The 26,836-nt window shown below is 45.2% G+C and overlaps 1 protein-coding gene across 2 annotated transcripts in view; it reads left to right on the forward strand.

Annotated features, from left to right (window-relative positions):
• Nucleotides 1-25,976, forward strand: part of FLI1 (Fli-1 proto-oncogene, ETS transcription factor) — a 123,263-nt gene extending 97,287 nt beyond the window's left edge. For both annotated transcript variants that reach the window (XM_044258191.1, XM_044258192.1), the window contains 4 exons: nt 18,892-18,957; nt 20,842-20,901; nt 22,786-22,833; nt 23,972-25,976. In XM_044258191.1, the coding sequence (XP_044114126.1) occupies nt 18,892-18,957; nt 20,842-20,901; nt 22,786-22,833; nt 23,972-24,501 (704 nt within the window). In that variant the 3' untranslated portion in view covers nt 24,502-25,976. The remainder of the gene's footprint in view (nt 1-18,891; nt 18,958-20,841; nt 20,902-22,785; nt 22,834-23,971) is intronic.
• The last annotated feature ends 860 nt before the right edge of the window (nt 25,977-26,836 follow it).

A 26,836-nucleotide genomic window follows, 5' to 3' on the forward strand; every position in this document is an offset into this window, starting at 1 on the left:
TGGTGCTCTCTTGACCTTTACTTATCAAGGCTAATGCACTTTAAAAAGTACAGTAGGATGGAAGCAACAGTTACCCATTTATAACAGGAGCCACAGCTGTGGTCTAGATAGGATTTTGTAATACCAGAGACCTTTTCACGTGCTCTGTCTCTTCTTCTGACCTGGCAGAGTCCCTGAGAGGTAGCTAAGACCCTCTCCAGTTTGCAGATAAAGTGAGATTCAGCAATATTAAGCCGTTCACTGAAGAGCACACAGCTAGACAATAGTGTAGCAAAGACTCAAACCCAGGTTGTAGGGTTTCAAATTTCCTGGCTTCCGATGGTCTCCCTGACACCTACAGCTCAACCCCTTTCTCTGGAGGGCCATGCAGACAATATCTGGCCTAAAGATTGTGTCAGCAGAGATTTGACATGTTTCCCATTGTTTGGCCCTGACCTCACAATATTTCCACTCTCCTCTCCATCCATGCCCTGTACCGTTCTCCGTTCCCAAGGATGAATTCATACACATCCCCTGCTTGGCACTACCTTCTGGTCTGAGCCACACAGAGACTACTGGTGCCCTAGAACAAACACTGTATGGCTCTGCTCCCACAAGGCATCTCAAATGGGCAGATCCTTTGAGACGGAGCATGGAATGGTGGTTACTGGGCCTGGGAGCAGGGACAGAGGGGCAGCTGCCATTGAATGGATGCATTTTCAGTTTGGAAAGATGAATAAGTTCTGATGGTGGGGGTTACCCAGTGAACGTCCTTAATGCCACTGAAATGCACACCAAGAAATAGTCAAAATGGTCAGTTCTGTTAGAGATGTTTTATCACAATAACAAGAAAAATGAGATTTAAATTTTTAAAAAATTTAAGGGGCACCTGGGTGGCTCAGTTGGTTAGATGTCTGCCTTCAGCTCAGGTTATGATCTCAGGGTCCTAGAATTGAGCCCCGCATCGAGCTCTCTGCTCAGCAGGGAGTCTGTTTCTCCCTCTCTCCCTGCTTGTGCTCTCTTTCTCTCTCTGTCAAATAAAGAAAATCTTAAAAAAAATTTTTTTTAAACACAGATGCCCAGGCCTCAGACAGGACCCATTAGTTCAGAATGGCTAGGAATGACATGTAGACATTGGGAATTTTTTTTTTTGAAGCTTTCCAGGTTACTGTCATAACCTGCAGCTAAAATCAAGAAGCCTTCTGCTGCAGTGCAGACACAAACTTGAAGGAGGAAAAGGAGACCCAGCTCAGAGCACCCCCAGGTTTTCTTAGAGATACACTGGGTGGTTGATCTTGACTTTTCCTGACCCCTAGTGGAGGAGGAGCAGGATTTGTTGGTTCACTAACGAAGGTCCGGGTTGAGTGGAGAGATCATGACTTGTTCTTTCCATCATCATTGATGATCTTATAATTATCGTTGATTTTGACAAGTTTGCGTTAGCACCTCTCTTCACATCTCAGAAATCCCTCACTTACACGCTCTAATTATATGTATCTAAATAGTAGATGTGGTATTTATTTTGGGAGGGGCAGAGGGAGAGAGAAAGAATCCCAGCCTGGCTCCAAGTCCCACCCAGAGCCTGACTCCAGGCTCAATCCTATGACCCTGCGATCCTGACCTGAACCAAAATCAAGAGTCAGACGCCCAACCAGCTGCGCCACCCCCAGGAGCCCTGGTACCTCGATTTTCTAGCAAAGACAATGAGAGTCTGGAAGGTGAGTGGCCTTTCCAAGTACATATGAAGAGTCCTGGAAACAGGACCACTGACTCTCCAAACTTGTTCTCCCTGCCCTCCACGCTGAGGTTGGAGTGTGTTTGGGGGTGCAGGTTAGAGCGCCACCTTGATTTTGGGGTACACCCTAGGGCCTCCCAGTGCTCTCCGCTGGAAAATCAGCATGCAATAATTTTCCCATCTCTGCTTGGGAGCTGCTTTGCATGCCTAACCCTCGTTTCCTTAGCTCCTCACGCTGGATCTGTTTAAATACCTCGGACTCTCCAAACGTCAGAGGATATTGAGCTCCTTGCTTATGAACTCCTAGAACTCATAAACCTGCCAGGGGCCCGTGCAGCACTGAGCTGCTTGCCCCGGCCAGGAAGGCTTTCCGAACCTGCTTCTGAATGCAAAACCTGAGCACGGGTAGCCCTCTCCAGCAGTTGCCATGGCTAATGGAGAAAAAGTCTGTCTGCTTGCTAAGTACGGGAGGGAGGGAGGAAGCAACTACCTTTCCCCATCCTTTGTCGAGAAATGCCTAACTGGCACTGAAGATCACCCTAACAAGAGCCCGGCTTCTGTCAAGGAGATTTCTAGATGGCAGTGCCCACCCCCCCACCCCAACACACACACACATAGCAACTGCCCCTTTCTGTAGCCCTTCATTGTTCACCCAGCATTTGCACACACATTATGTCATATGCGCCTCACAACTTCACCAGGAGGCAGCAGAGCTGGTATTATTATTATTATTATTCCCATTCTGTAGATAATGAAAACAAGGCCCAGAGAAATTACAGGCTTCCTGGAACGTCCCCCAGGTCCCAGGACAGAGCGGGGCTCACACCTAGGTCTCTGGGTTCTTTCCTCCCACCACGCTGTTTCTCATATCATCCTCTCGGCATTATTTAGTTCAAGCATGTAACGGTATTTTAAATTTAAACTAATTAAATTATTTGATTTGTGCTCCGAATTTACCCAAGGCAAGTATTCATCTCTTATTTTAACATTATCACATCTTGATTAGAAACTCTAGCTCTGGACTCAGACCCTGGATAAGTCACTTACTTTTGATGCGTTAGTTTCCCCATGTATAAGTCACTTACTTATACCCTTATACTTACACTTATACATACATACTTACACACACACACTTATACAGTATACATACATACTTATACATACTTATACATATACTTAGGTGTTTGACCCTGGACAAGTCACTTACTTTTGATGCATTAGTTTCCCCGTGTATAAAAGTGAGGACCATTTTAGTGCCCCGTCAGGGCTGGGACAGTACTCACCAACCCCTTACCATGGTATCTGACATACCAATAAGTGCTCCATGAATTACAGTAATTAGTATTACTATTGCAAAAGAATTAGAATAGTTTTGAGGGTTGACCGTTTGCTGACACTGTGCCAAAGGCTGAGAAGCACCATATCATATGGCATGGTGATACCATCAATGAGACAGCCAAGCTGCTTAAAATCTTATTAAGGAGATGCACATGGACTTCTTAAAGAATAAAATGAAATTGCATATAATCAACTAGAAAAATACATGCTACTTCCAAGAAGTTCTCTGAGAATAATGGAGAGATGAAAAATAGTTCAATGCTAACACTGTGCACCCTGCACCACCATCCCCCACCACCGCCCCACTTTTATGGGACAGAAGAGATGTGAGGCCAGAGAAGACTGGGTCCAGCCAAGACCACACAGGGAGGGAGTGGCAAGTGGCAGAGTTTGAAGTCACTCAGGACCGTAAGAATGGACCAAAATTCTGTGATTCATGCCTTCCTCTACCCTATTCGATCACGTCTTCATTTCTTAAGAACCTATCATGTTTGGGACACGAGGCTGAGCCCCAGAAATATGGTGTCCAACCAGCACCTACCATCAAGGGGCTAAGAATCAGAGATACTACAGATAAGGCCAGTAAGTCCTTAAATACTGTATATTGGAGTATGGGTGAGTATATAACGCTAAATCTTGCCATTCCCCCTGTATTTACATCCTATTGGGGGTGTCCTTTATGATGGAGTTTTAGGGGTTGGAGCAAAAGATGGGAGCCCTCTGGAGATAGGCATCATGGTAGTCCTGGGAGTAGATATGGAGACAAGGGGAAGAGAGTCGACCCCAAAGACGCTGGTCAGTGCCAGCTCTGTTGTGTATGTGTGGGGGCAGCAGTGCCAGGGGCCAGAGGGGTTCAGTCGGGGCCCAGGTGAGCTTCTCTGGGAGATATGAGCATGGATTGGGGAAGCACCAAGGCCTCAACATATGACAGGGTTATGGGGGGTGGGAAGCCCTGTGTGGCCTCTTGGTGGCTTACATGAAACTGAAAGACGGAGTCCAGTGGGCTGTCTTCTTGTGGGCCAAGAAGCTCCACGAAGGAACCCAGAGCCCGGAATTTGCTTCAAATTAATGGAGGCTGGGCAGGGGTAGGAGGTGGGAGTGGAGCGGGAATGAGATTGACCATGAGTCCATGCTTGTTAAAGCAGGGTAAAGGGCCCTCCGGGGTTCTGTAGACTTTTCACTCTGCTTTTCTATACCTCCAGAATTTTCCATAATTTCAAAGCTGCCTCAAGAAACTTTGTTTTGATGGGGAAAAGAGCAGAGATGGGCTCAGAATATGTATTCCCAAGGCAATGCATAGTGTGTGAGGGTGACATGGGTTCGAGTTCAGCATTTGGGGGACGGGGGGCTTCGGGCAGCATCCTGAGTGGGGTCGCTATAGGAGGGGAGGATGAGCGTGGTGTTTGGTGTGGGCAGGCCCTGTACAGGGTAGCACATGGGGGATGGGTCTGGAACATGTGTACCCATAGGAAAAGGCCTGTAATACTGTGAGGTAATCTCCTGTTATTTTTAGGGAGTAAAGACCTCTCTTATGTAGCAGGTTATATGGTTCCTCAGGCTCTGTCTGTGTCAACTAACATACACTTAAAAATTTGAGGCTATTAAGGCCTCACAGGAGGACCTGTTAAGAACTTTGTCATTCTGTGTTTTTTCTTTATGATGAAATACCCCTAATCCATTTTTAGCAAAGCCGGGGTGATTGCTGAATGTGTGTGTGAGTGTGTGTGTGTGTGTGAGAGAGAGAGAGAGAGAGAGAGCGAGAGAGCGAGCTGTTTCTGTGGTCCAAAGGCAAGATTTATGATTCTAGAATAGACAGTAGCTCGCTCTCTCCATTTTATTATTTTTTTTAACTGTTTTTCTTTGAAATTCCAGAGTTAATGTTTTGTCTGCTTTCGATCTGACCCTCTTTGGAGAGCTGCATGTTTTTGTGTGTGTGTGTGTGTGTGTGTGTGTGTGTGTGTGTGTGTGTTCAGCGGAGAGAGATTGAAAGAGCGAGCAAGCGAGCGAGCTGGGAAACAAAGAATGGTTGTCTCCAAACTGTAGCAGGCAGGAAACCCCAATCCCAAGGGAATTTAGCCAGCCAGCCCTGTCCCGGAGTCAGACTCCAGCTCTCTGAATTCAATTTGACAGCTTGTCTGGGACACTTTCTAAGTAACCATTATCCTTCCTTTCTCTTAAGTAAAAGCACTGTTATTTTTTTCCGTGGGTGTGCTCCGTGTACTGTTATCACACATGTGTGGGTTACACACAGCGACTAGGACATGCTTTCTCTAAATTATTGGAAACACTTAGCCCGTTTCCTAAGACACGTGTAAATTTGTTCCAGAATAACGAGGCCAACGACTTTCGGTATTGTGCCCTTGCTTTGTGGGAGGAAGGTACAGGGGAATTTTGTTGGGACATTTCTTTTTGTCCTTTACTTGTAGTTAAGGACTGCATTCCCTTATTTGAAGGAGTTTCTCTGTCTCAGGAATAATTCAAATTGTATATGTTTTATTCCTTTGAGAATATATTTTTTAGATGTAGTCAAACAAAGATATCTTCCCATGATCATTCTCCTCAGTGTCTGTGTTTGTTTGATTGATTGATTATTTTAAAGAAAGCGACCACCAGACATCTCCCTGCGGGAGAGAGTTCAGAGGTGCATGGTGTCAACCATGAGCCCCCCAGGGTTCCTGGGGCAGACACACACGACTAGGGTGACCGTCTAGAAGCACACAGGTGCTTCTCAAGTCTTCTCTCCCCCACTTACTCTGATCAGTTGACTTTGCCACCACAGCACAGTGGAATTATGAGGCAAAAGTCAGCCTTTACCGTGTGTGTGTGTGTGTGTTTAGGTTGTCCAGCTTCCACTAGGCAGGATCCACAGACACAAGTTCCAGAACAGTCTAGTCTGCTTCGGGGTGCAGGGATGTGACAGCCTTGCCCAGTGGCACACACCCTTTCTCCCCTGTCTCACCCCCAGTGCAGCCTGTGTCCTAGAAAGTCACATTCTGAAATCTTGCCAGAACCCCACACCCGTCATGCTGTATTTGAATATTTAATGAAGAAATGTGGCTCGCCCCTTGAGGCCTGGGTCAGATGACATCTCTTCAGTATGGTCATCCCCCTATTCCCACAGTGCTTTGCTTGGACCCACTGTTTTCCCAATTTAGCCTTCAACAGATTCTGTCATAGTAGTCTTTTCTCTTAAAAGACTTGGAACATCTCAGAGGTGGGGACTGTGTCTCCAACAAGGCCACTGGGTCGATGGGTGAGAATTATAGGCCAAGTGCCTCAAATTATTCTCCAAGAGCTTAACATTCAGCTAATGGTTTGTGGTGTTTCCCAATATGAGAGTGATATTTTGGCTTCATCTACTGCAGAGGGGGTGTGGAACTTGCCTTTTCTTTCTACCTTACTTCCCATTTCCCCTGTGCTTGACCCCAAGGCGAATCCTCAGAAGCTGTGAGGAGAGGGAAGAACTAACCGGAAGCAGAGTCCAGTCAGGAGATGATAGCTCCCCTTCACCATTTTGGCCCATTTTTTATCAACTCAAACTCCCCTTGGGAGTTTTTTTTATTAATTCAAACTCCCCTTGGGGGCCCTTCAGAGCTGGGCCCTCTGGTTATATGTTCCCTTGCAAAGAGAGCAGAGGAGCGCCAAGCCAAGGAAAGGTCGTATCGCAGGGGAAATGGGCCCCCTGCTCACTTCAACCTTCCGTTCCTTACTGAGAGCTGACACACGCCAAGAACTTTCTATTTGCTTCCCATTTAGACCTCATAGTAACCTTATTTAGTTGGCACTGTTGTTATTTCTCACCTCACATCTGAGAAAACTGGGACACAGAGAGGCTAGCCCCACATCACAAAGCTGGTAGGGAGCCCACCCGGCGGGGACAAATGTCCACAGTTGCTTTCTCTAGTCCATGCATGACCCCACGGAAGGGCCCACTTCTTCCAGGCAACTGATGTCACCTAGCTGCTGAGAGGATGTGAGGAGACTCATCAATTCCGACTAAGGTCCGAAAAAATTAGGGACCTGACTGGATGTACTCAACGTTGTACATGTTTGTACAGTTGTACATGTTGTACAGCGTTGTAGATGTTTCCAGAAGTATGTGAGGTGGTTTCACAGTCGACCTCTTCATTATCCTGCCTTATCGTTTACATGACATTACCCGTTCTTCTGTGTTCCAGAAAACACTTAAAAGAATAAAGGGGGAAAAAAAGAGATTTAGAAAAGGGAGTTATACTGAGTAACACTCTGTCAATCAATGAGGATTGCAGTAAACTTAATTTTTTTAAATTTATCTTTTTTAAAATTTAAATTCAGTTAAATAGCATGAAGTGTATTATTAGTTTCGGAGGCAGAGTTCAGTGATTCATCAGTTGCATGTGACACCCAGTGTCCCTGACATCACGTGCCCTCCTTTATACCCACCCCCCTCCCCCCCCAGCAATCCTCAGTTTGTGTCCAATGGTTAAGAGTCTCTTATGGTTTGTCTCCCTCTCTGATTTCATCTTCTTTTATCTTTCCTTCCCTTCCCCTATGCTCTTCTGTTTTGAAAACTTAATTTTTACAATGAGGGTGGATAGACACCTATCTACCATCCCCCTACCCACCTATCCACAAGCTAGTTGTGAAGTGTCCCTCATGTTGCAATGGGTAAGCTCATTGCCTCTGTAAGCTTCATGGACCCATGGTGCTCAAGGAGGAGTAAGAAAGAGGGCTGTGAGGGTTTTGAAGACGCACGATCCAGCCACCCTAGATCACACGGGAGCCCACAGCCTCCTCCAAGCCTGTGTGCCCATGCTGGGCAAAGGAGCCCACGAGGAAGTCAGAGTTGAGATTTTCATTCTTAGAATAAGTGCCGTCCAATGTTTCTGACCTCTTGTCGCCGGACACCAACCCCACCCTGGAGAGCTGGAGCTTTATTTGAATATTGAAAGGAGAAGAATTGTGCCTTCCTTGCTCATCATGGTCACCCTTTCTGCCACCAGTGTTGACCTCATCCTGTCCCTCTGCTGGAAGACATTCAGGCCCCTCATCCTGTTCCCGGCTGCTTACATGTTCCCCCAACTTTGGCCTTCCTGCCCTCTTTGGGCATGTCTTTTTTCTTTATGTCTTCATGTTTATTGAACCTGCTCTGAAGTGCTCCTGGAGAAATCCAGAACCCGTTAGGCACCAGCTTGTCCTGCAACATTAATGATGATGACAATGAATGGATGAGCTCTGCTGCATTTTAATAGGAGAAAAATGGCTTTAAGTAAGCCTAGCAGGTGGGGGGTGGGGGATGGGGTAAGGCTGTGGGAAAGGTATTTGGAGGCCACTTGACCTAGAGAGTACACTTCCAATCCTTCAGCCAGACACCGATCCAGCCCGCCCACCAGGGAGGGCCCTCTCATGACAGAGCTGGGTGGAGGGGTGGGGTGCAGCTCTCACAACTGTTAATGCTAGTTTCCCAGTAGCATTTCACACTTACTAAGTGGGCCATTTGAGTTTTGAATTTCCAATTCATCTCCAGATTCTTGACTATTACTATTTCAGGCCTCTCATCTCTACCAAATTTCCCTTTGACTCAGACATTTCATCCCATTCCAGATAACAGAGCTAAGACTCAAAGTGAAATTGGCCTGGGTTGATGTAACTCCATTTCTATTGCCATGTGGTCTTGGTTTGTAATAGAAGCTAGAAGTGACCTCTTTTGGCTGTTTTGAGTAGTGAGGTCCCAAAGTACTTGGGAAAGAAAATCCTAGGTCCACAAGGGCTCCAGGGGGTCTGTTGGTGGCCACCTCAACGCACAATGTTCTAAATGCATTTGTTTTGCAAATATACTGATAGAGAAATCATACAGGGAGGCTGTTTGAGGGGGTGGTATTTCCAGTATTTCCAAATACTGGAAAGTATTTGAAAGAAGCTTGCTTAGTCTCATATTTATAAACCAGATTCTATCATCTACCTATCTATCTATCTGGCTAATCTATTTATCCCTCAATCTGGAGAAAGAGAGAGAAGCTTCTCTCCTTTCAGATAAAGGTGTAGAGGTTTGGTGAAAAACCAAGGCATTGATAGTATCATTTGTTATTTTAATATAAAAACTTTAACCAGGTTCTTTTTATAAATGTTAACAACTTACTCTTTTTAGAGAAGCCCCTATCTAAGAAAATAAAGGACTTATTTCTCATGAGTTATCCTTCTGAAGAACATCAAGTCTTTGAGGAAGAAATACTGTAGTTAAAAACACTAACCAGGACTCATGTGAGCTTTTGCTCTCTCATCTCAGGGATCTGTGAGCTCCCACCTGGGAGGATCAAGAAAAAGTTTAAACATGCCTCTTTGATAAAATTCAAATTCTCGTGTAAGCCACAATCTAAAGAAAAAGTGGTAATTAAGCGGGATTATTACTTTGTCTAACAAAATTTAACATACCTTTAAAAAACCAATTCAAGTCCCGCCTTTAAGATATTTCTTCTTTACTCGCAAAGGCTACAATCTCTTCTCAAAGCCCCACCACATTCACAAGCTATCTATGAACCTAATGACCTAATTACAAGGTTACCTTGTAGTCTTTAATTGTGAGTTTCATCCTGCGTCCTTTTTCCCCCAGCCCTGTAGATGTTCCGTGAATAACCACTGATGGTTGATGAATTCACTGGGGGAAAAAATTTTAGTCTTTGACACTTCAATTAAATATTTCCCCAATCCTTCTGCTTCACTAAAAGAAAGAATCAAAAGAAATTGGCTCTGGTGGACACAAGAAAGATTAACTTCCTATTTCCAATGAATTAAACTCGAACAAGGGAGCAGCTATAATTCTATAGGACACTTTGGAGTATATGAAGCATTTTCACATACATGATCTCATTTCTCTTCAGTAGAACCCTGTGGGCATTAAAGGAGTCATTTGGTTTTCCAAACTCTTAAATTTAGAAGAATCATCCCTTCCCCCACCCAGGTACCTACCTTTTCCAGATAGATTAACTGAGATTCAGACAGATTAAGTCACTTGCCTTAATTCATACCGCTGGTAACCAGCAGAGATGGGAAGCAAATCAAGTTCTGAACCCCAATCCTGAAGTCTTCCTGTTGCAATGAGCTGTTTCCCTGCTTGGAAGAGATTAAAGAGAAATTACGGAATTCCTTCTAATGAAAATCTTTAGGCATCCTTATGAACACCACAAACAACCATATTATGCTTGGTAAGGTCTGGGTATCACTCTTCCAAAGAGATGGAAATTATTCTTGGGGTAATTTTGAAAAACCTCTGAGCTTAAAAAGTCTTTGGCCTGCCTATAAAATAATTATCAGCCCTGCCCAATATCCTAGAGGAGTTTAGAGAATGGCAGTTTTTATGCTATGAGTCATACTTTCAATTTCTATTAAAATTCTTATATGGCCACATATGCTTTCTCTCAGGCTCTGGGCCTCCAGGCCTGTGCTAATTTGCATGTCTGGTTTAGATAATGTCTGAGGTCTCTTCCAGTCTGAAAAGAAGCCTCTGATTCTGTTATATAAGTGAGATCGCATTCCACCTACCAAGAATTGGTGGTTCTTTTTCTTTAAAACTGCTGTGTTTTTGTCATGTGGGTGCAGGACTCAGGAATGGAAGCATTACATGCTTACCTACCAGGCCACAAAGATGGAGTATTCCTTCGTGATGACCTGACCTGTCCATTCTTCCCATACTGACCCCAGAGAATTGCCCTTTCCTACATTTCTGATGCAGCTCAACAGGCAGATCATAGGGCAGTGTTGGGATTTTAAGTTTCTTGATCTGAATGGTAACCCTAAATCAGTGTGAGGGGAAGACCTCAGGGTTGCCAGTTAGCCTGATTCTAAGTCTGCAGAAACTGGGGAACCCTTTACTAGACCAGACTCATCTAACCTCTTACTGTCCTCACCCTAAAAAGCCAAAAAGATACTGTCGGGTTTTTTTCACTTATTTTGTTGTCTTCCAACTTCAAGTAATTCTCACTAAAGAAAGAGTTAATAAAAGGGCATCGACTTTCCAGGAGGGCTTTCAGATCAATGTAGGATGAGCCGGCGGTCATTCCTCTTGAAAAAATATGGTGCTAGGGAGATATCTGTTCTCACACCATTAGACTGCTCAAGTCTGTGCTCCAATTAGATATTTTTGGTGAGGCCCTCCCCATCCCAGTACTGCCTGCCATGCTTTCAGTGTCTTCTCTTTTCCCATGGCTCTCACCACCTTCTCATATACAATGTAGTTTACTGTTTGTTTTGAATGTAAGTCCCACAGAGCAGGAATGTTCGTCTAGCCATCATTGTGTTCCCAGCGCATAGAGCAGTATCTGGATTGATAGTAGACGTTCAATAAAATGTGGCTGAATGAATGTACCATGGGATCAAAGATATTAAGTCCAATAAGCTAGTGTTGGGGAGGGAAAGAATCTTGAGTTGGCGAGGGAAAGAAAGGTGATTAAGACACCACAGTCCCTGTCTTTCAAAAGATCATCATCAAGCAAGTAAGATATGTGCACAGAGAACTACACAAGAAGAAGAACAGGGCAGGGCAATAAACATCAGACTATCACCAGGGAGCCTTAACCTGCAGACCTTGAAAAGAAGAGGGTGCAAAAGCTGATTTGTGGAGCAGACACAGGATTGTACCCCTTGTGGCCAGAACAAGTGAGGACAACCTCACTGTGAAGGTGTTGGGGGTGGCCGTTCAGATTGGGGAGCAGAGGGGGTCGAACATAAGACCACCTCTCCTTTCTCCTCAAGCCCTGTTACTTAAGTGAACTTTCGAGTTTCTTTTCCCTACTTGGAATCCTTTTAAACCTGAGGCGGATTTGACCAAAAAGACTGCACTTTAGTTGTGTCTACATGGCCCAATGCGGAGGGGAATTTGGGCAAACACCCAATTAATCTAGTCAGTATGAATTGCTTTTCCACATAAGGCTGGCCCCAAAATCCCACTTTGAGGCCTTATCAAAATAAATAGGTCATTTAGACTTCGGTGTCGTTCAGACACAGAGCTCCTGAGAGACACAAAGTGAAGGAAGGGTCCGGGCTCAGCGGGGAGCCTTGCGTGACTGTGGCAAGGTTGTGCCTGGCGAATGGGCCACTCACCCTTCCAAACTTTTCATATTTAAAAACCATCCACTTTTTTCAAGCATTTTTCTCATATGCCTTCCCCCCTCCCCCCTTCGCACATATAATAATCTTAAACAGTACCTCCATTATACTCCACACAGCGGGGCTGGTGCTGAGGCTGAGGGGCTGTTTGGATTCCAGGACAAGATCCTTGAGCAAAGGAAATCTGATCCAGGATGTTTTTTTTTCTGTGAGTTCCAAGTTTAGGGAAAGCCTTCCCTAGATATTTCCCTCCTCCTGAGTCTCAGTGGAAGCCAAGATCCTCTGCTGCTCTTTGGAACATAAGATACTACTGAGGTGAAGGCTGGCTGCTCCTATAGCATGAGTTGAAATGAGGTGAGGGCTTTGGGGCCAGCTAGGCAGGGACTGCTAGGCAGTCAGGTGGACGCTGGACTCTTACTCCCCGAGCCCACTCTACTGAAGGCGGCCCACAGCCACTGCCCCCCACTGTCTTCCAGGGCCAGGTCTCTCAAACCAGGGCCCAACCAACCCACTTCTCCTGTGGAAAGTGGGCCACACGTGATTCCCATGGGAGATCACTGATTCAGGAGCATAGCAGTGGAACCACTTCTTCCCTTTGGTGGCTTCTCTCCCTTTTCAAGGCCCTCCTCGATGAACTCTTTAACCTCGACTTACCAAGAGAAATAGTTGAGAGATGTCAGGACGAGAGAATAAACAACAGGTCTACAGTGTAAATTGGAAGTTGCTGCTCATCACACGTGGAATTACTCCTCCAGGCTGTCCTCTAAAGCATTTGTTTTCTGCTCTTATAGAGAAGGAGAACCTGAGGTTCGACAGAGTAATGATTTGGCTAAGATCACTCAGCAGAGTAGATGACAGAGCTGGGGTCTGAACCCAGAGCTCCGTGACTCTACCCACCATGACGTAGCTGCTGGAGAAAGCCCAGGGTCTCACACAGAGAAAAGACACTCCCCCCCAGGTGTGTCCTACCCCCCCACCAAACGGCTGCTGCTCAGGTGCTAGGTGGCTATGTTTCTGAAGTGGGAGGCCAGCCGGAAGTTCAGATAGCTGGCTTAGTCACTGGCAGGCATTGTAGAGGAGATGGTGGCAGACAAGAAGCTGGCCTGAGGTGGGGGCCAGGAAGGTTCAGGAAGCAGAGCAGGCTTTCACGGGTTGGACAGGCTGCTAGTGTCACAGGCAACACAAAGGGAAGCCCAGAGGAAAGCAGTATGAGTCAGGTTGTTGGCCAGTAGGACCTTCTTCTCAGAGACTGGGCCTGCCAGAAGACCAGGACCTCAGAGGGAGAAGGGGCTTTGGAGGCTCGTCTGGCCCAAACATCTACTGACAACAAACATGGCCGCTCCCCTACTTTCTTCCCTGTGAGCAGCTAGGAGATGTAATTTCCTCCAGGTGGGCTGGACCTTCTCTTGGGCAGTTCAGGGCTCTGGGTCTCCTGTGGTACCCTCCCGCTTTCCAGAGAGGAAGTCTGGATCTGACTGAGCATGAGCAGCCTTGTCCATTCTTCAGCTAAAAGGTCTACATTCAGAAGCTGGGCTTTCCAAGGATAAACATGGTTAGGTGCTGCCAGCTCTTTCAGCAGCAACCAGAAATTCGATGAGAAGGTTCAGGGAAAATTCATCTTTTTTCCATCAAGTAATTGAGAGCATGGCCTGTGTCGTAAGGGATCAAGAGAGAGGTGCTTGTGTGCTGGCCCCTAGTGAGGTCATGACAAAGTAGAGAGCTGCGTGTTCACCGGGACATGAGGCCTTCACACAGCCAACCGTGGGCGTCAGAGCAGAAAGAAGCTTTCTTTCCTGAGTCAGTTGGCCAGATTTCTAGAACCCGTTTAAAAGCTTCACACAGAAACTGAGTTAACACTGCATGGATGTCTATGAGAAGGTCATTTCCAGAAAAAGCTTTCTCCTTTCAACAGGAAATTTTCAGAAAAAAAAAAAAAAAATCTCCAGGTTCATAGTTCTGTACTGAGAGGCCATTTTGTGTCTGATTCAGCCACGTTGAGCATCACATAATGGCGATACTGGATACTACTTGGGCCATTACATATGTGAGGCTGAATTATCTACAATGCCCAGCAGTGCCCAGATTTTCCCGAATGAGCCTCTGTTCTCTCTTTGCTTTGGACTACCGGAAACCATGGACTCCAGCTGGAGCCCTTTGGGCAACTTCTCTGAGAAGTAGTCACAGTGAGATGTGTCATCTTAATATTCTATAAAGCCAGGGAGGGTCAGCTCACCAAAGTGTAAAGATAGCTTGTCAGAGTCAGAGTGATTTTTCTGCCGATAAAGCCATCTGCCACCACATAGAGGATCATCAACTGGTTTTCTGGTCCGTAACGGTCACTTTTTTGAAACTTGTCTTCTCTGCTGCTACCTTAAGCTTGTCTTTTCAGAAGACATTTCTCAGAAAGCAGAAGCATGCACCATACTGGGGGACTGTGGGGTGGGGGTGGAGAGATCAGTGCACACTCAGGCGGCTGCGTGGACTGGACTCAGGCCATCAGAGAACTCTCCCTGTGCTGAGGGGCAGCAGGGTTTGTCTGTCTGGGACGGGAACTGCCACACTGCTAAGTTTTCTCTTAATGTGTGATGTCCACTCCTTGACTTCCCTAGGGGGACAAGGTTTTAGCCTATGTGCATTGTTGTTCATGGTGTCTCAAGGGCATCCAGAATGAATATGGCTTATATACCTCATCACCTAGTCTTAAAACACCTAGGAGACTTCAGTGGGGAGAAGTCAGGGGAGGAGCCTTGAATTCTGTTCAACTAGTGAAATAGTGAACAATAAGAGGAAGTGGGTATACTTAGCAAGAATAAAATATTGGCCTGTCTGTTCATTCATTCAACAAATAATTATCGTGCCCCTGCTCTGTGTGGGGCACTGTTCTAGGTGCTTGGTTATACCAGGGAATGGAAGAAAGACTGCTACTCTTGCGGAACTGGCATTCGGGTAGGAGATGCAGACTATAAGAAACAACCGTGAGTTAGTGATTAAATTTGGTGGTAAAGTAGACAAGTACAGTGTAGCAAGGGAGTCGGGAGCATGGGAGGGGAAATGAACATGTATTTGGTAGGGCTAGCAAACCCATGTCTCTGGGGCTAATCATTTTTTAGGTGCATAATAATGATGTCAATAATAATATTACTTGGCAACATGTACCGAGGCTGAGTCTGTGCTCTCACTGGGCCAGGCATTTACTTGGCTATCTCGTTTTATCCGCAAGGCTACCCTGGTTCTTCAGCTCTCTGAGGCTGAGGGCCAGACCTTGGTTCTTGGCCTTGGTCTTCTCCAGCATCATGCTTTGTCTTTTCCATAGGACTTACTCCCAAAACACTGGTCTTCACTGAAATGTTACATGTAGCAGCTGCCCCCGTGAGCCCCAGTGCCCATGGAATGTATTTGTTAAACTCCTCAGTAAACAGACCCAGGGCATTCTTTGTGGACCCAGGTACCTGTGGTGGGATTCTCTGTGTAGGTAGATGGGATTGAAAAAACAAAAAAGAAAGGGATCTTGTGATCCGTGTGGCTTTGAGTTCACACACTCCTCGGGGACCGTTGGCTAGGGACACCAGCTGAAGACATGGCCTTTGCTCTTTATTCCTCTGTCATGTGTGCAGTGAGGACATAGTTTAGACTGATTGCTGGTGGCATCTCTGTTTCTGTCACTTCCCTTTTTTATCTACTACAGGACTCAGGGGTTGGGTAGGACTTTGAAAGTCTTCTCAGCCAGGCTTTCTCCCGAGGTAAGCTAGTGGGAGAATTGTGTCCCACATCAGCCCTCCACAGACCTCAAGGTGTGGCAGGAAAGATGGGGCCACCAAATACTTCTCTGATAAGGCATCAACTTCAAACCAGGATGGGGCCCCTTGGAGTTAGAGGAGAATCCAGCGGTCACCCACCCTTGTTGGTTAGAGGGAGTACATCCACTCATTCTGTAACCTTTGTGTGCTAGGTCTGTTCCTGGAGCTGCTGGAAAAGAATAGGAGGAGAATTTGATCAGCCATGGCCATAGTTTAGTCCTTGGAATGGATAGAATAGAGCTTTCAGACAGGATGGAAGCCTTTGGTAGAATAGCAATCGACCAAAAAACACCAAGTAAACTTGGAGCCAGAGATTTTATCAATGCAGTAAATCATATGTCAAGTCAGAACTGCAGATGACACATACCAGTTCCTGGAACGACTGATTTGTTTTTTCCTTTGGCATGAACTTTTCACTTTCTTTCCCACTTTCTGTTCGGTTCCTACGAGAATCACCTCCTTCCCTGGGTGCTCCGATCCATCCGACACAACCTCACAAGCTTCATTCTCCACCACAACCTTGTTCGTGGTCATGCTGATGCCCATGATCTCTCTTGGTGTCCATTCCCTGCACCCAAGGCCACTGTGCTTGCCTAGCTGCCATCACCATGGCCTTGGACATGACCTTGGCCCTCATTTCCACCCCTCTGTCCCCTCCCTTCCCTCTACCTCTGTCATGTGTTCATGACACCCACGGCTGTTCCCCAGATACTTCTGCTTTGTGCCTGCCTTCATTACTCACTCTCTCCTCCCCAGAGGGATCCCACTCAAAGCTGATGGCCCCAGTTACACTCACCTCTCCCTCCTTAACCTCCAGTGGACCTTAGTACCACACCATTCCTTTGGTACATGGCCCTTATTTCCCCCACAGTCTTGCCAATCTTCTCATATTTAAACACAAGGGCAGGGAACATTTTCATATCCCTTCCCATCCAGTCTACGGCCAAGCACGGGGCGCAGTGCAGAAGTCACTCCCAATTACGGTTGACCCTTGAACGACATGAAGGTTAGGGGTAACAACATGGAGGTCAGGGGTGCCAACACTCTGCTCTGTTGAATATCAGTGTCTAACTCTTAACTGTTCAAAACTTAACTATTAATAGTCTACTGTTGACTAGAAGCCTTATCAATAACATACACAGTCTATCTAACACATATTTTCTATGGTAGATGTATTAAATGCCATATTCTTACAATAAAGTAAGCTAGAGAAAAGAAAATATTAGTAAGGAAATCATAAGAAAAAGATGTCATAGTACCGTACCATTCACGATCCACGTGTAAGTGGACCCACGCAGTCAAACAGTGTTGTCCCAGGCCCAGCTATAAATTACTGAAGGCCTAAATAGCATTTGCTCACCACCCCTGCCCCCAAAGAGAAATGAGAAATCTTGCCTTCCATTTTGCTTATACCAGCATCGGACACGCTCTACAGATCCTTACAAGACATCCCAGAAAACGTTCAGGAGAGTCCTTACCTTGCTCCAGGCCCCTAAACAAGCTGGGATTTGTGTTTGTGTTTGTTTTGCTTTATTTTTAAACAAAAGTAGGAATCTATTTGTGGGAGAATTGTGGGGGAGGGGGTGGAAGCCAAAGAAAACAGAGGACTTAAATGCATGGAGCTTTGTGTCTTTTTTATCCCCTTCTCTGCCCTCCCTTCCCATCCTCATCCCTCTTGCTTTCTGTTTTGCTTTTCATGCCAGTTGCTACAGATGGTAATTTAAAAAGTGAACTGGCTTTTCCAGAGCTGGGAGGAATGTGCGTCCGCACGTGGATTTTTCCACAAGAAAACCATCCGGGTCTTTTGGTTCTTCTTAGCCAGAAGCAATGAGAACAAGCAATGGGATGGGCCCATCCATCTCCGCAGAGCTTATTCTAATTTGTTGGAGAGGCTCCGAAGGGAGGGGGGAGGGGATGGAGCTGGGGGGCCTGGGGGGAGGATGGGTCGCCTTTCTCCCTGTCAGGCTGCTGTTTGACGAGGTTCGTGCTCCATTTGTTTGGATGGTTTTAATGGTTTCTTTGTTGTTCATGGAAAGACTTTGAAAGTCACAATGCTGAATCCCTCAACTCTTCTGTTGTTCCTGCTTCATGTCCCAACGGAACTCACACCATGAGAAGGGAAAAGAGGAAGTTTCCAGCCAGTTAGTTAGGCAATTCCTGAACACGGTTATAGAGGCTTGGAAGTTGTCTCACGGATGTTTTCTTGTCAGATTATTGCCTATCTTAGCCAGGCCACTGCAACAAAGTACCATAAACGGGGTGGCTTAGAAATGAGAGATATTTATCACACCTTCTCCAGGCCAGAAGTCCAAGATCAGGGTGCCAGCATGGTGGGGCTCTGAGGAGAGCTCTCTTCTAGATCAGACACTGCTGACTTCTCGCCGTACCCTCACATGGCAGGAAGAGAGCAGGCTAGCTCGCCCACCTCTTCCGATAAGGCCACTGATTCCCTTCGCGTGAGGTCCACCTTCATAACCTAATTACTTCCCAAAGGCTGCATCTCCTAACACCATCACATCACATCTGGGGTGAGATAGCAACATGTGAATTTTGGGGGTGGAAAGGGGGGAGGACACACAAACATTCAGTTCACAGCATTACTGCAACTCCATAAGGGGGGAAAATGGTGTAAATTTTTATGTCCATAGTCAAGAATATTGAAGCTCAGGGAAGTTATGATTCATCCAAGGTCCCACAACAAATAGTGGCAAGGGACAGAACTTGAACCAATCCTCTGACTTCAAATTCAAGAATCTTCCTGTTCACTCCAACTTCTGATGAGTGTTAATGTTCCTTTCCACCTGTAGCCCAGGAGGAGAGCACACTTCTGGAACTTAGTCATGCCTAAGACGTCATGGCTGATTAAATCAAACTTCTCTTGATCACTAAAAGAGAATCGTTATGGCACCTTTCTGAAAAGCTGGAGATGCTGATGTACCTCTACTTGTTGTTTTTCATTAGACCCTTCTTATGACTCAGTAAGGAGAGGAGGATGGGGCAATAACATGAATTCTGGCCTCAACAAAAGTAAGTAAATGACACGCTATCATTTGGAGAAATAAAAAATTTTTTTTTCTACAAACATGGGTGAAAAACAGGGTCATGAGCTAGAACAGAGCAGGAGTGAGCATTTGTTGTCTCTCCTGTGCAGAGGACATCAAAGTTAACTGCCAGGGTAGGGCCTATCAGTGATACTTGTTCCTTGAAAGGTGATGTGGGTTTTTCATTCAGATTTTTCAGGTTTTTTGCATTGCATTTGGTTTTCACATTTTTGAAGCTAGAAGGCTTCTCAAGACTGGATTTTCTGTATGAATGGAAGGTCGCTGGATTTGGATCTAGCCATTTCTGTCATGATAATGGTCGTTCATGACTTTCCTCCTCTGAGTGTTGAAGCTTAATCATACCAACCTCCCTGACCTCGGTTCGTGAAGGGCTGGGTTGGAGAACGGTTTTAGGAGGCAATGGTGGGGGTCTGACACATCAATTTGTGTTCAAGTCTGACCCCAAATCTCCCATTAAGGGAATATAGAAAGAGAATGACTATGCACTCCTAACCAGAATGTATGAACCTTGCTATTTGTAGGGAACAAAATGTCCAGCACATGGGTGATGAAGGGCCTTCTTTCAAGAAGGCTGTGATGACAAATTGATGCTCAAGCAATAACTGGGATCCCTTTCCATACTATGTATTCCTTATTTGTTTACTCTGTACCTAGGACTTGGCACTCTCAGGTCCACAAAGATGAATCAGACATAGACCAGTCTGTCAAGCTGGGGAGAGAGGTTACACATGCACACAGCTTTTTTCATCTGGAAAGTATCTAGGAGAGCCTGAGGACCTGGCAGCATTTGAGCTGGCTTTTGAAGGAGAGGCAGGATTTGGTCCTGCAGAGATGGGGAAGACAGAGCCTTCCGTGAGAGGTGGGGGGCCAGGGAACAGTGTCACGGTTGACATGTCTGATGGTTAGGGAGGACTCCAGGTTCTTGGAGTTTCCGATGCACAAAGGGAAAGCAGTCTGGAAAGGTAAGGAAAGGGGACGAAGGCTGCTGTGAAGGCAGAACTTCATTCTTTAGTCAATGAGGACTCACAAAGGTGTTTGGATGGTGGAGTGAAATGGTTTGGGGAAATGAAACTGGCTATATGTACGATGGACCAGTGGGAGGATAGGGAAATGGTGAGGATACATAAACCATAAACTGTGTGAGAAGCCACCGTAGGTGCAGGATGGAGAAGCTATGATGGGAGCAGAAAGGCTGGATGTGAGAGGTTCCACGAGGGGAACTCACAAAACATGGAAACACGACAAGCAGGTGACATTCCCTCACATGTCACCATCCCATTGAGAACCTCGAAATGTCCTACTTAAAAATGCAGTTCACAGCAGCAACACCATTAGACCTGCTGTGCTGTATGTTTATTGTGGTTCCTCATTGTCTCCGCATGAGAATGTAAGTCCTACCAGAACTGCTGGTTCATTGCTGAAACTCTAGCACCAAGAACACTGCCAGCACTAGTAAATTCTGGACAACTATTTATAAGATTTATAGGGTTTATTTATTTATTTATTTTAGAGAGAGACAGAGAGAGCAAGCGAGTGGGGGGAGGAGCAGAAGGAGAGAGAGAATCTTTCAAGCAGACTCCTCACTGAGCGTGGAGCCTGACCCAGGGCTCGATCTCATGACCCTGAGATCATGACCTCAGCTGAAACCCAGAGTTGGATGTTCAGCTGACTGAGCCACCCAGGTGCCCCTCTAGATAAATATTTATTAGATAAAATGAATAAGTGAGTGAGTAGAGAGTGAGTAAATGAGCAAATGAATGAGGAAGCACCTTGTGGAGGGCTTTTAACAAGGCCTTTCTCTTCCCTCATGGAGAGTGGCCCCACTCACCTTATCTCTTTCCCCCCTCAGGTCCCCCACTTGCAGGAGCACAAGCAATGAACAAGAATACTGAACAACGGCCCCAACCAGGTACCTGTCTGGGATGCGTAATCCCTCCTTTGCTCTTTATGCCCCTGTTGATCCCATGTGGTCAGCTGAGGGGGACTGAATCAATACACAGTATTTGTCCTCATTCTTCTCTTTCACAAAGGATCCCTACTTGACTCCCTGTAAGAGCTCTGTGAATAAAAAGTAGCGGACACTAGAAGCGGGTTAAGATTTGTTACATATCAGAGGTAAAAACAAAAGTAAAGATGAAATGTTCCAATGCCTCATTTTGTAAGATAAAGAAACTGAGGCCCAGAGAGGGAAAGTAATTTGCCAAAAGCCACACAGCTGGCTTATGAGAAAACTAGAGCTCTAATCCACAGACTCCAGAGCTGCTATCCAAACCTTTTAGGCTCCATAAAACCTTTCTTCTAAAACTACTCCCATCCTTGATGGGTCTACTTAACAAATTAGTCAGGGGAGCTTTTCAAACCATGGAATTGGAAACTCTTGGTATTGGAGTGATACTAGGTCTATCACATCCTTCTGTGACATCTGTCTTATGATTACCTCACCTCTCCTTGAATATTTATAGCAATGAGGAGTTCACTACCTCACTAGGCTCATTTCCACTCTTGGAGCCAAAGTCCACCTTGTTGTAACTGTCATCCAGCTTTCTGGTTTGCCCTCTGGAAAGCCTTCCTCCTGTTCTGTCTTTCCTGTTTCTGAAGACAGCTGTGATGTCCACTCCCAGGCCCATCTCTGTCTTCTCTGTGTGACACAGCTGAGATTAAGTTCTGGACAAGCCACTGGCTTTAAGACAGAGAAACATTGTGTTCCATTTCTATCGAAGGTAGAGCAATAGAGAATGGACCTACATGTCATTGAGAAGGTTGAGAAAGAATGTCCTGAGTGAAACACACAAGCCAAACTGGATTTGACACAGTGCATTTAAAGAATTCCCAGCGACAATAAAATTAGACATTACCTGCCAAAAATGTTTCAGTTGTCGTACTGTGTGGATATGTGGACACAGGAGAATAAACTCAGTAGCCTTGAGGACTTTTCAAGTTAATTCATGGTTGTAAGCAGAAATCCCCAAATCATGCCAATTTTTTAAAAATTGCAACGACAACTGCAAAAGTAGTAAACTGCATCAAACATACGACCACCTGGCCAAGTCACGATCCAACTGTGTATCATGACTTCCTGACCTGAAAAGAAGACCGACCTGATGTAAACAACATCATTATTCATTATTAAACAACATTGCAAAGATTCTTTTTATAATTAAATAATCATGTAAGTTTTACAGAGACCGAGGTAGAATAGTCATTTTATTGCTAAAATACAAATTCTGGCTACTGCTGCCATTTCCAAGCAAATGAGACAGGATTTGGTAGTAGAAGGGAGAAGAGATTGTCCCAATGAGTTATTTAGTTTGTAACGTAACTGGGGCTAGAAACCAGGCTGCCTGATTTCCAGGCACGTGTTTGTTATGCTGCATCACAAAACCAGAGATGTGTACGGAGCTGTAAAGACCAGGAATCATCAGACCTTTCTATAAACCCATTTCAAAAGGTGTCCTTCACTTCGGTCATGATGAATGAATATTAGCCAGCATCTTTCCAAATGGATTCATGATTCTGTTTTAGCCATTGAAAGTGTTATCTACAAATATTAGACACTGAATATGAAAAAAAAATGATGCTTCTTGTATTCTATGCTTCTGTAATCATAGGAATGAAAACCATAACTGCTCCAGATCTTTGAGGTTTGCACATAAAAGCAGTAAAGTTTTCTGAAACCAGTTTTTTCTATGGTATTGAAATAAAAGTATAAACCCCAGGGGTATTCTTATTATTAATGCTGTAAGTTTTATATTTTTAATAATAGGGAAGCTAATTTCCTTTTTTGCTTCCTCAGATCCATATCAGATCCTGGGCCCGACCAGCAGTCGCCTAGCCAACCCCGGTGAGTTTACTTTGGCCTGCAAGGTTTTTCTTTCCAGAATGTTCCATAGCTCTGTGAGGTCACAGAGACCACTGTCCAAAGTTCAGAGGCCTGACTAAGAAGTAACACGTGCTCTTCCCCTTGAAATAGTCAACATCTACTTCTCTGGTGTACAAGTGAGAGTCTGGACCTTGTTGTTAGGTGGTAGGTATGTCCATTAGCTGAGGCTCCTTCTGGAAAACAGGAGTATGAGCATTGCCTATCTGCATGGAAGTTTAGAATTGTAATAAATAACGCAGGTCGAAATTTTTGTAGGGAAAGATGGGGAGAATGGGAGCGGCAATTCCAGTGAGTTCTCAGTTATGGTCCTCATGGAAGTCACACGTGAATAGATGGTCCAAATGTGTTTTGTTCTTGACTTTAGAAAGGGTTGCAGTTATCTGAAAGCCTTGTGAAAGAGGCGTGTCCCTGAAAAGCTGCAGATAAAGGAAATCTGACAATGTGGTTTAAGGGTTCATTATTAAAAATAGCTCTCAAATGAATTCTAGACCAAGACCACCAAGCGTGTGAGCTAACTGGCCCTTTGCGGTAGTGAACCCCACACCTTCACACCTCAGGGAACTGCTCTTGCCTGTGTCTGCAGGCCCATTCTTTGGTGCCTGGCCATTCCTGTTTTGGGATCTTGGGGCGGGGAGGAGGCATGCAGCTCCCTCTCCTCTTATTTTTCTCTCTGCCCAAGTTCTTCTCTGTCAGACTTAGAGCTGAGACCCAAGCACTGGGGCTCTGCTAAGGAACAACCCAGGTGCCTTCAGCCTGACACCTGGGCCACCCCTTCTCCCTGTGACCAGCTGTGGTCTTCTGGCCCCTCTCCCTTTTAAACTGACAAGGAATATTTGGGGGGACTTCATGAGTAAGTCAAAACTAGACAGCGATGCAAATCTTTCTAGAAGAGATTCAAAAATCTTGCCCAAAGGGGTGGGAAGTGGCATGCCTCAAATCATCCAGGTACGGGGCTGCCAGAGGCAGTAGATTCTGAACGTGACCGGAAATAACGGGTTTCTTACGAAGGGTGAGAGTATCCTGGCGTCTTAGGGAATCGGACTCTGACTTGCCCAGACTGAGCTGCTCTGTCTTCTCCTGTTTGCCTCACCGCCCTCAGGAAGTGGGCAGATCCAGCTGTGGCAGTTCCTCCTCGAGCTACTCTCGGACAGCGCCAACGCCAGCTGTATCACCTGGGAGGGGACCAACGGGGAGTTCAAAATGACGGACCCCGATGAGGTGGCCCGGCGCTGGGGAGAGCGGAAAAGCAAGCCCAACATGAATTATGACAAGCTGAGCCGGGCCCTCAGATACTACTATGATAAAAACATTATGACCAAAGTGCACGGCAAGAGGTATGCCTACAAATTTGACTTCCACGGCATTGCGCAGGCTCTGCAGCCACATCCCACAGAGTCGTCCATGTACAAGTACCCTTCTGACATCTCCTACATGCCCTCCTACCACGCCCATCAACAGAAGGTGAACTTTGTCCCTCCCCACCCGACCTCCATGCCAGTCACGTCTTCTAGCTTCTTTGGAGCAGCGTCACAATACTGGACCTCCCCCACAGGTGGGATTTACCCCAACCCCAACGTCCCCCGCCATCCCAACACCCACGTGCCCTCACACTTAGGCAGCTACTACTAGAAGCTTAATCATCGGTGGTCTTCTACCTGAAGCCCCCCGTTCCTCACACTTCCTGGGATACTTTGGACTCCAAAGGACATACGTGGCTTTGAAGAGAAAAACAAAACTGGATGTTCTTTCTTGTTGGATAGAACGTTTGTTGTTTAAAAACAATCCTTTTTTTTTTTTTTTTAAAATGTTGGTTAACTTCCGCTTCCTCTACCTTGAACAAAGAGATGGCTGATTTTCTGGGCCAGTACACCAGTTTGGAATCTCAATCTGCTATCCTCTTCTGAGTTGAATATTTCGATTACTGGAATGGTTGTATCATGGTTCTAGGAAAGAAACTGTACATTTTCTTTATATTTTTATGACCAAAGCAGTTTCTTATCAACACACGGGTCTCATCATGGATCTTGTAGGGTTCAGTATGATAAAAAAAATAATCATGGACTTAACCAGTTAATGCTCTGGCTGGAGACTGAGAGAAAATAAAGGCAGGAAGCTTATAACCTTATTGTAGGAGGACCTGATTCAGTGGATGGCAACTGGAACATTGGTTGTAAGGCCAGTGAAGTTTTCACCCAACTGGAATTTAAAAGAAAGAACATGTGTGTGTGTATTTAAGAAGCCGTGGGCATTGTCAAATCCCTCCCAGTGGGCAGTATGTGCTAGGCTGACCATCTCTCTGGAAATAGTCAAGATATGAACTTAAGAAATGTTAATGCAAATGCAGACATTACTGAAAGACAGAGAATTAAATAATTTTTTTTTTTTTTAAGTAATGACAGTGGGTCCCAGAACTTTGAAAAGTCACAGGGATTTCTGAACACAAGCAGATTCGCAAGCGCTGTGCGTTTGTCCGACCACCGGTCCAGGGTCAACCAATCAGAAGGCAACTTACTGTATAAATTATGCAGAGTTATTTTCCTATATCTCACAGTATTAAAAATAGATAATTAAAAAAAGTAAAAATAAATAAACGAGTTGACCTCGGTCACAAAGACAATTTTACTATCAAATCAGTCGTTATTTTTTTAAATGTAATTTGTACATCTTTTGTCAATCTGTACATTTGGGCTGTTTGTACGTTTTTATAGCTGGTTTTTAAAAAGCATAATGTGACTATTGCTAAAAAGAAAACAGGACGTTTGAGTCACTGACTTTACTAGAAAGAGAAGCACCATGCAGTATTTAACGGGCGTGCACAAGGAGGTGAAGGTGAACCATTCAAATCGTTAATGCTTTGGAAATGTTTGTAAATAACCATAATGCAATAATCACAACTTTGAAAAGAACAAGCAAACTTTCCCTTGTGGATACGAGGGATTTTCCTGTCCTATATATGCAATATATTTTTTAGATATTAAAATATATATAATTTTGCAGGTAATCATTGACTTTTTTAAAACTATATTAAGTGTTAAGCTGACAACTGTCAATGAAGACTATGTTGTAAAATAATTTGACTAAATAAATTGTGCCTTCTTCTCTCAGAACTGAGAACATCGTTGCCTTATTTACCCCTAAGTCAATTAAAGGGTTTTCCCAGGGGAAGTTCCCAATTGAAACTCTTGCACTGTAAAGGCTTTTTCATATGTACATACTGCCAGAAAGCAGAAAGTACAAAATCGGTGTGGTTTTTGTCATTGTTTGTATTAGTCACTATTCTCCAGAGAAATAGGACTGTAAGATGCACAGTACTGATGGAGATTTACTATGGGGTCGTAACTCACAAAATCGAGGAGACCAAGAAGTCCCACCATCCGCTGTCTGCAAGCTGGAGATGTAGGAAAACCAGTGATGTGTTCCAGTGTGAGCCCAAAGGCCTAAGAACCGTAGAAGAGAATGGTGGAAATCCTAGCGCGAGGGGAAGAAACATGCCCCACCTCAAGCTGGCAGACAGGAAGCAAAGAAGTGAATTACTTCTTCAGCTGCCATTTTGTTCTAGTCAGACCCTGCATGGATTGGATGGTGTCCTTGGGCCTTAGGAAAAGCAATCTACTTCCCCTGAGTCCACAGATTCAAATGCTAATCTCATCTGGAAACACTTGCACATATAAACTTACAAGTAATGTGTAACCTGGCAGGTTGATACTTAAATTAACCTTCACATTATTGATGACCTTTGCAGAGAGTTTTTAAAAAATGTTATTTCAATCTTCTTCCAGCCTAAAAGAGTTTTTAGGATGACACCAGGGCTGTGGATAATCTGTGTCTAAGAACCAGAACAAACACTTCCATCCGGGATGGGCCCTTTGTCCATTAGACTTCACTCTGTATTTCCACTGTGCACCTCAAACCCAAGTGACCATCTTCCTGACTTTCCACCGGAGAATAAGAAGGTCCGGTTTCC

This window comes from Neovison vison, chromosome 7 (genome assembly GCF_020171115.1).
Source record: "Neovison vison isolate M4711 chromosome 7, ASM_NN_V1, whole genome shotgun sequence".
NCBI classification, from domain to species: domain Eukaryota; kingdom Metazoa; phylum Chordata; class Mammalia; order Carnivora; family Mustelidae; genus Neogale; species Neogale vison.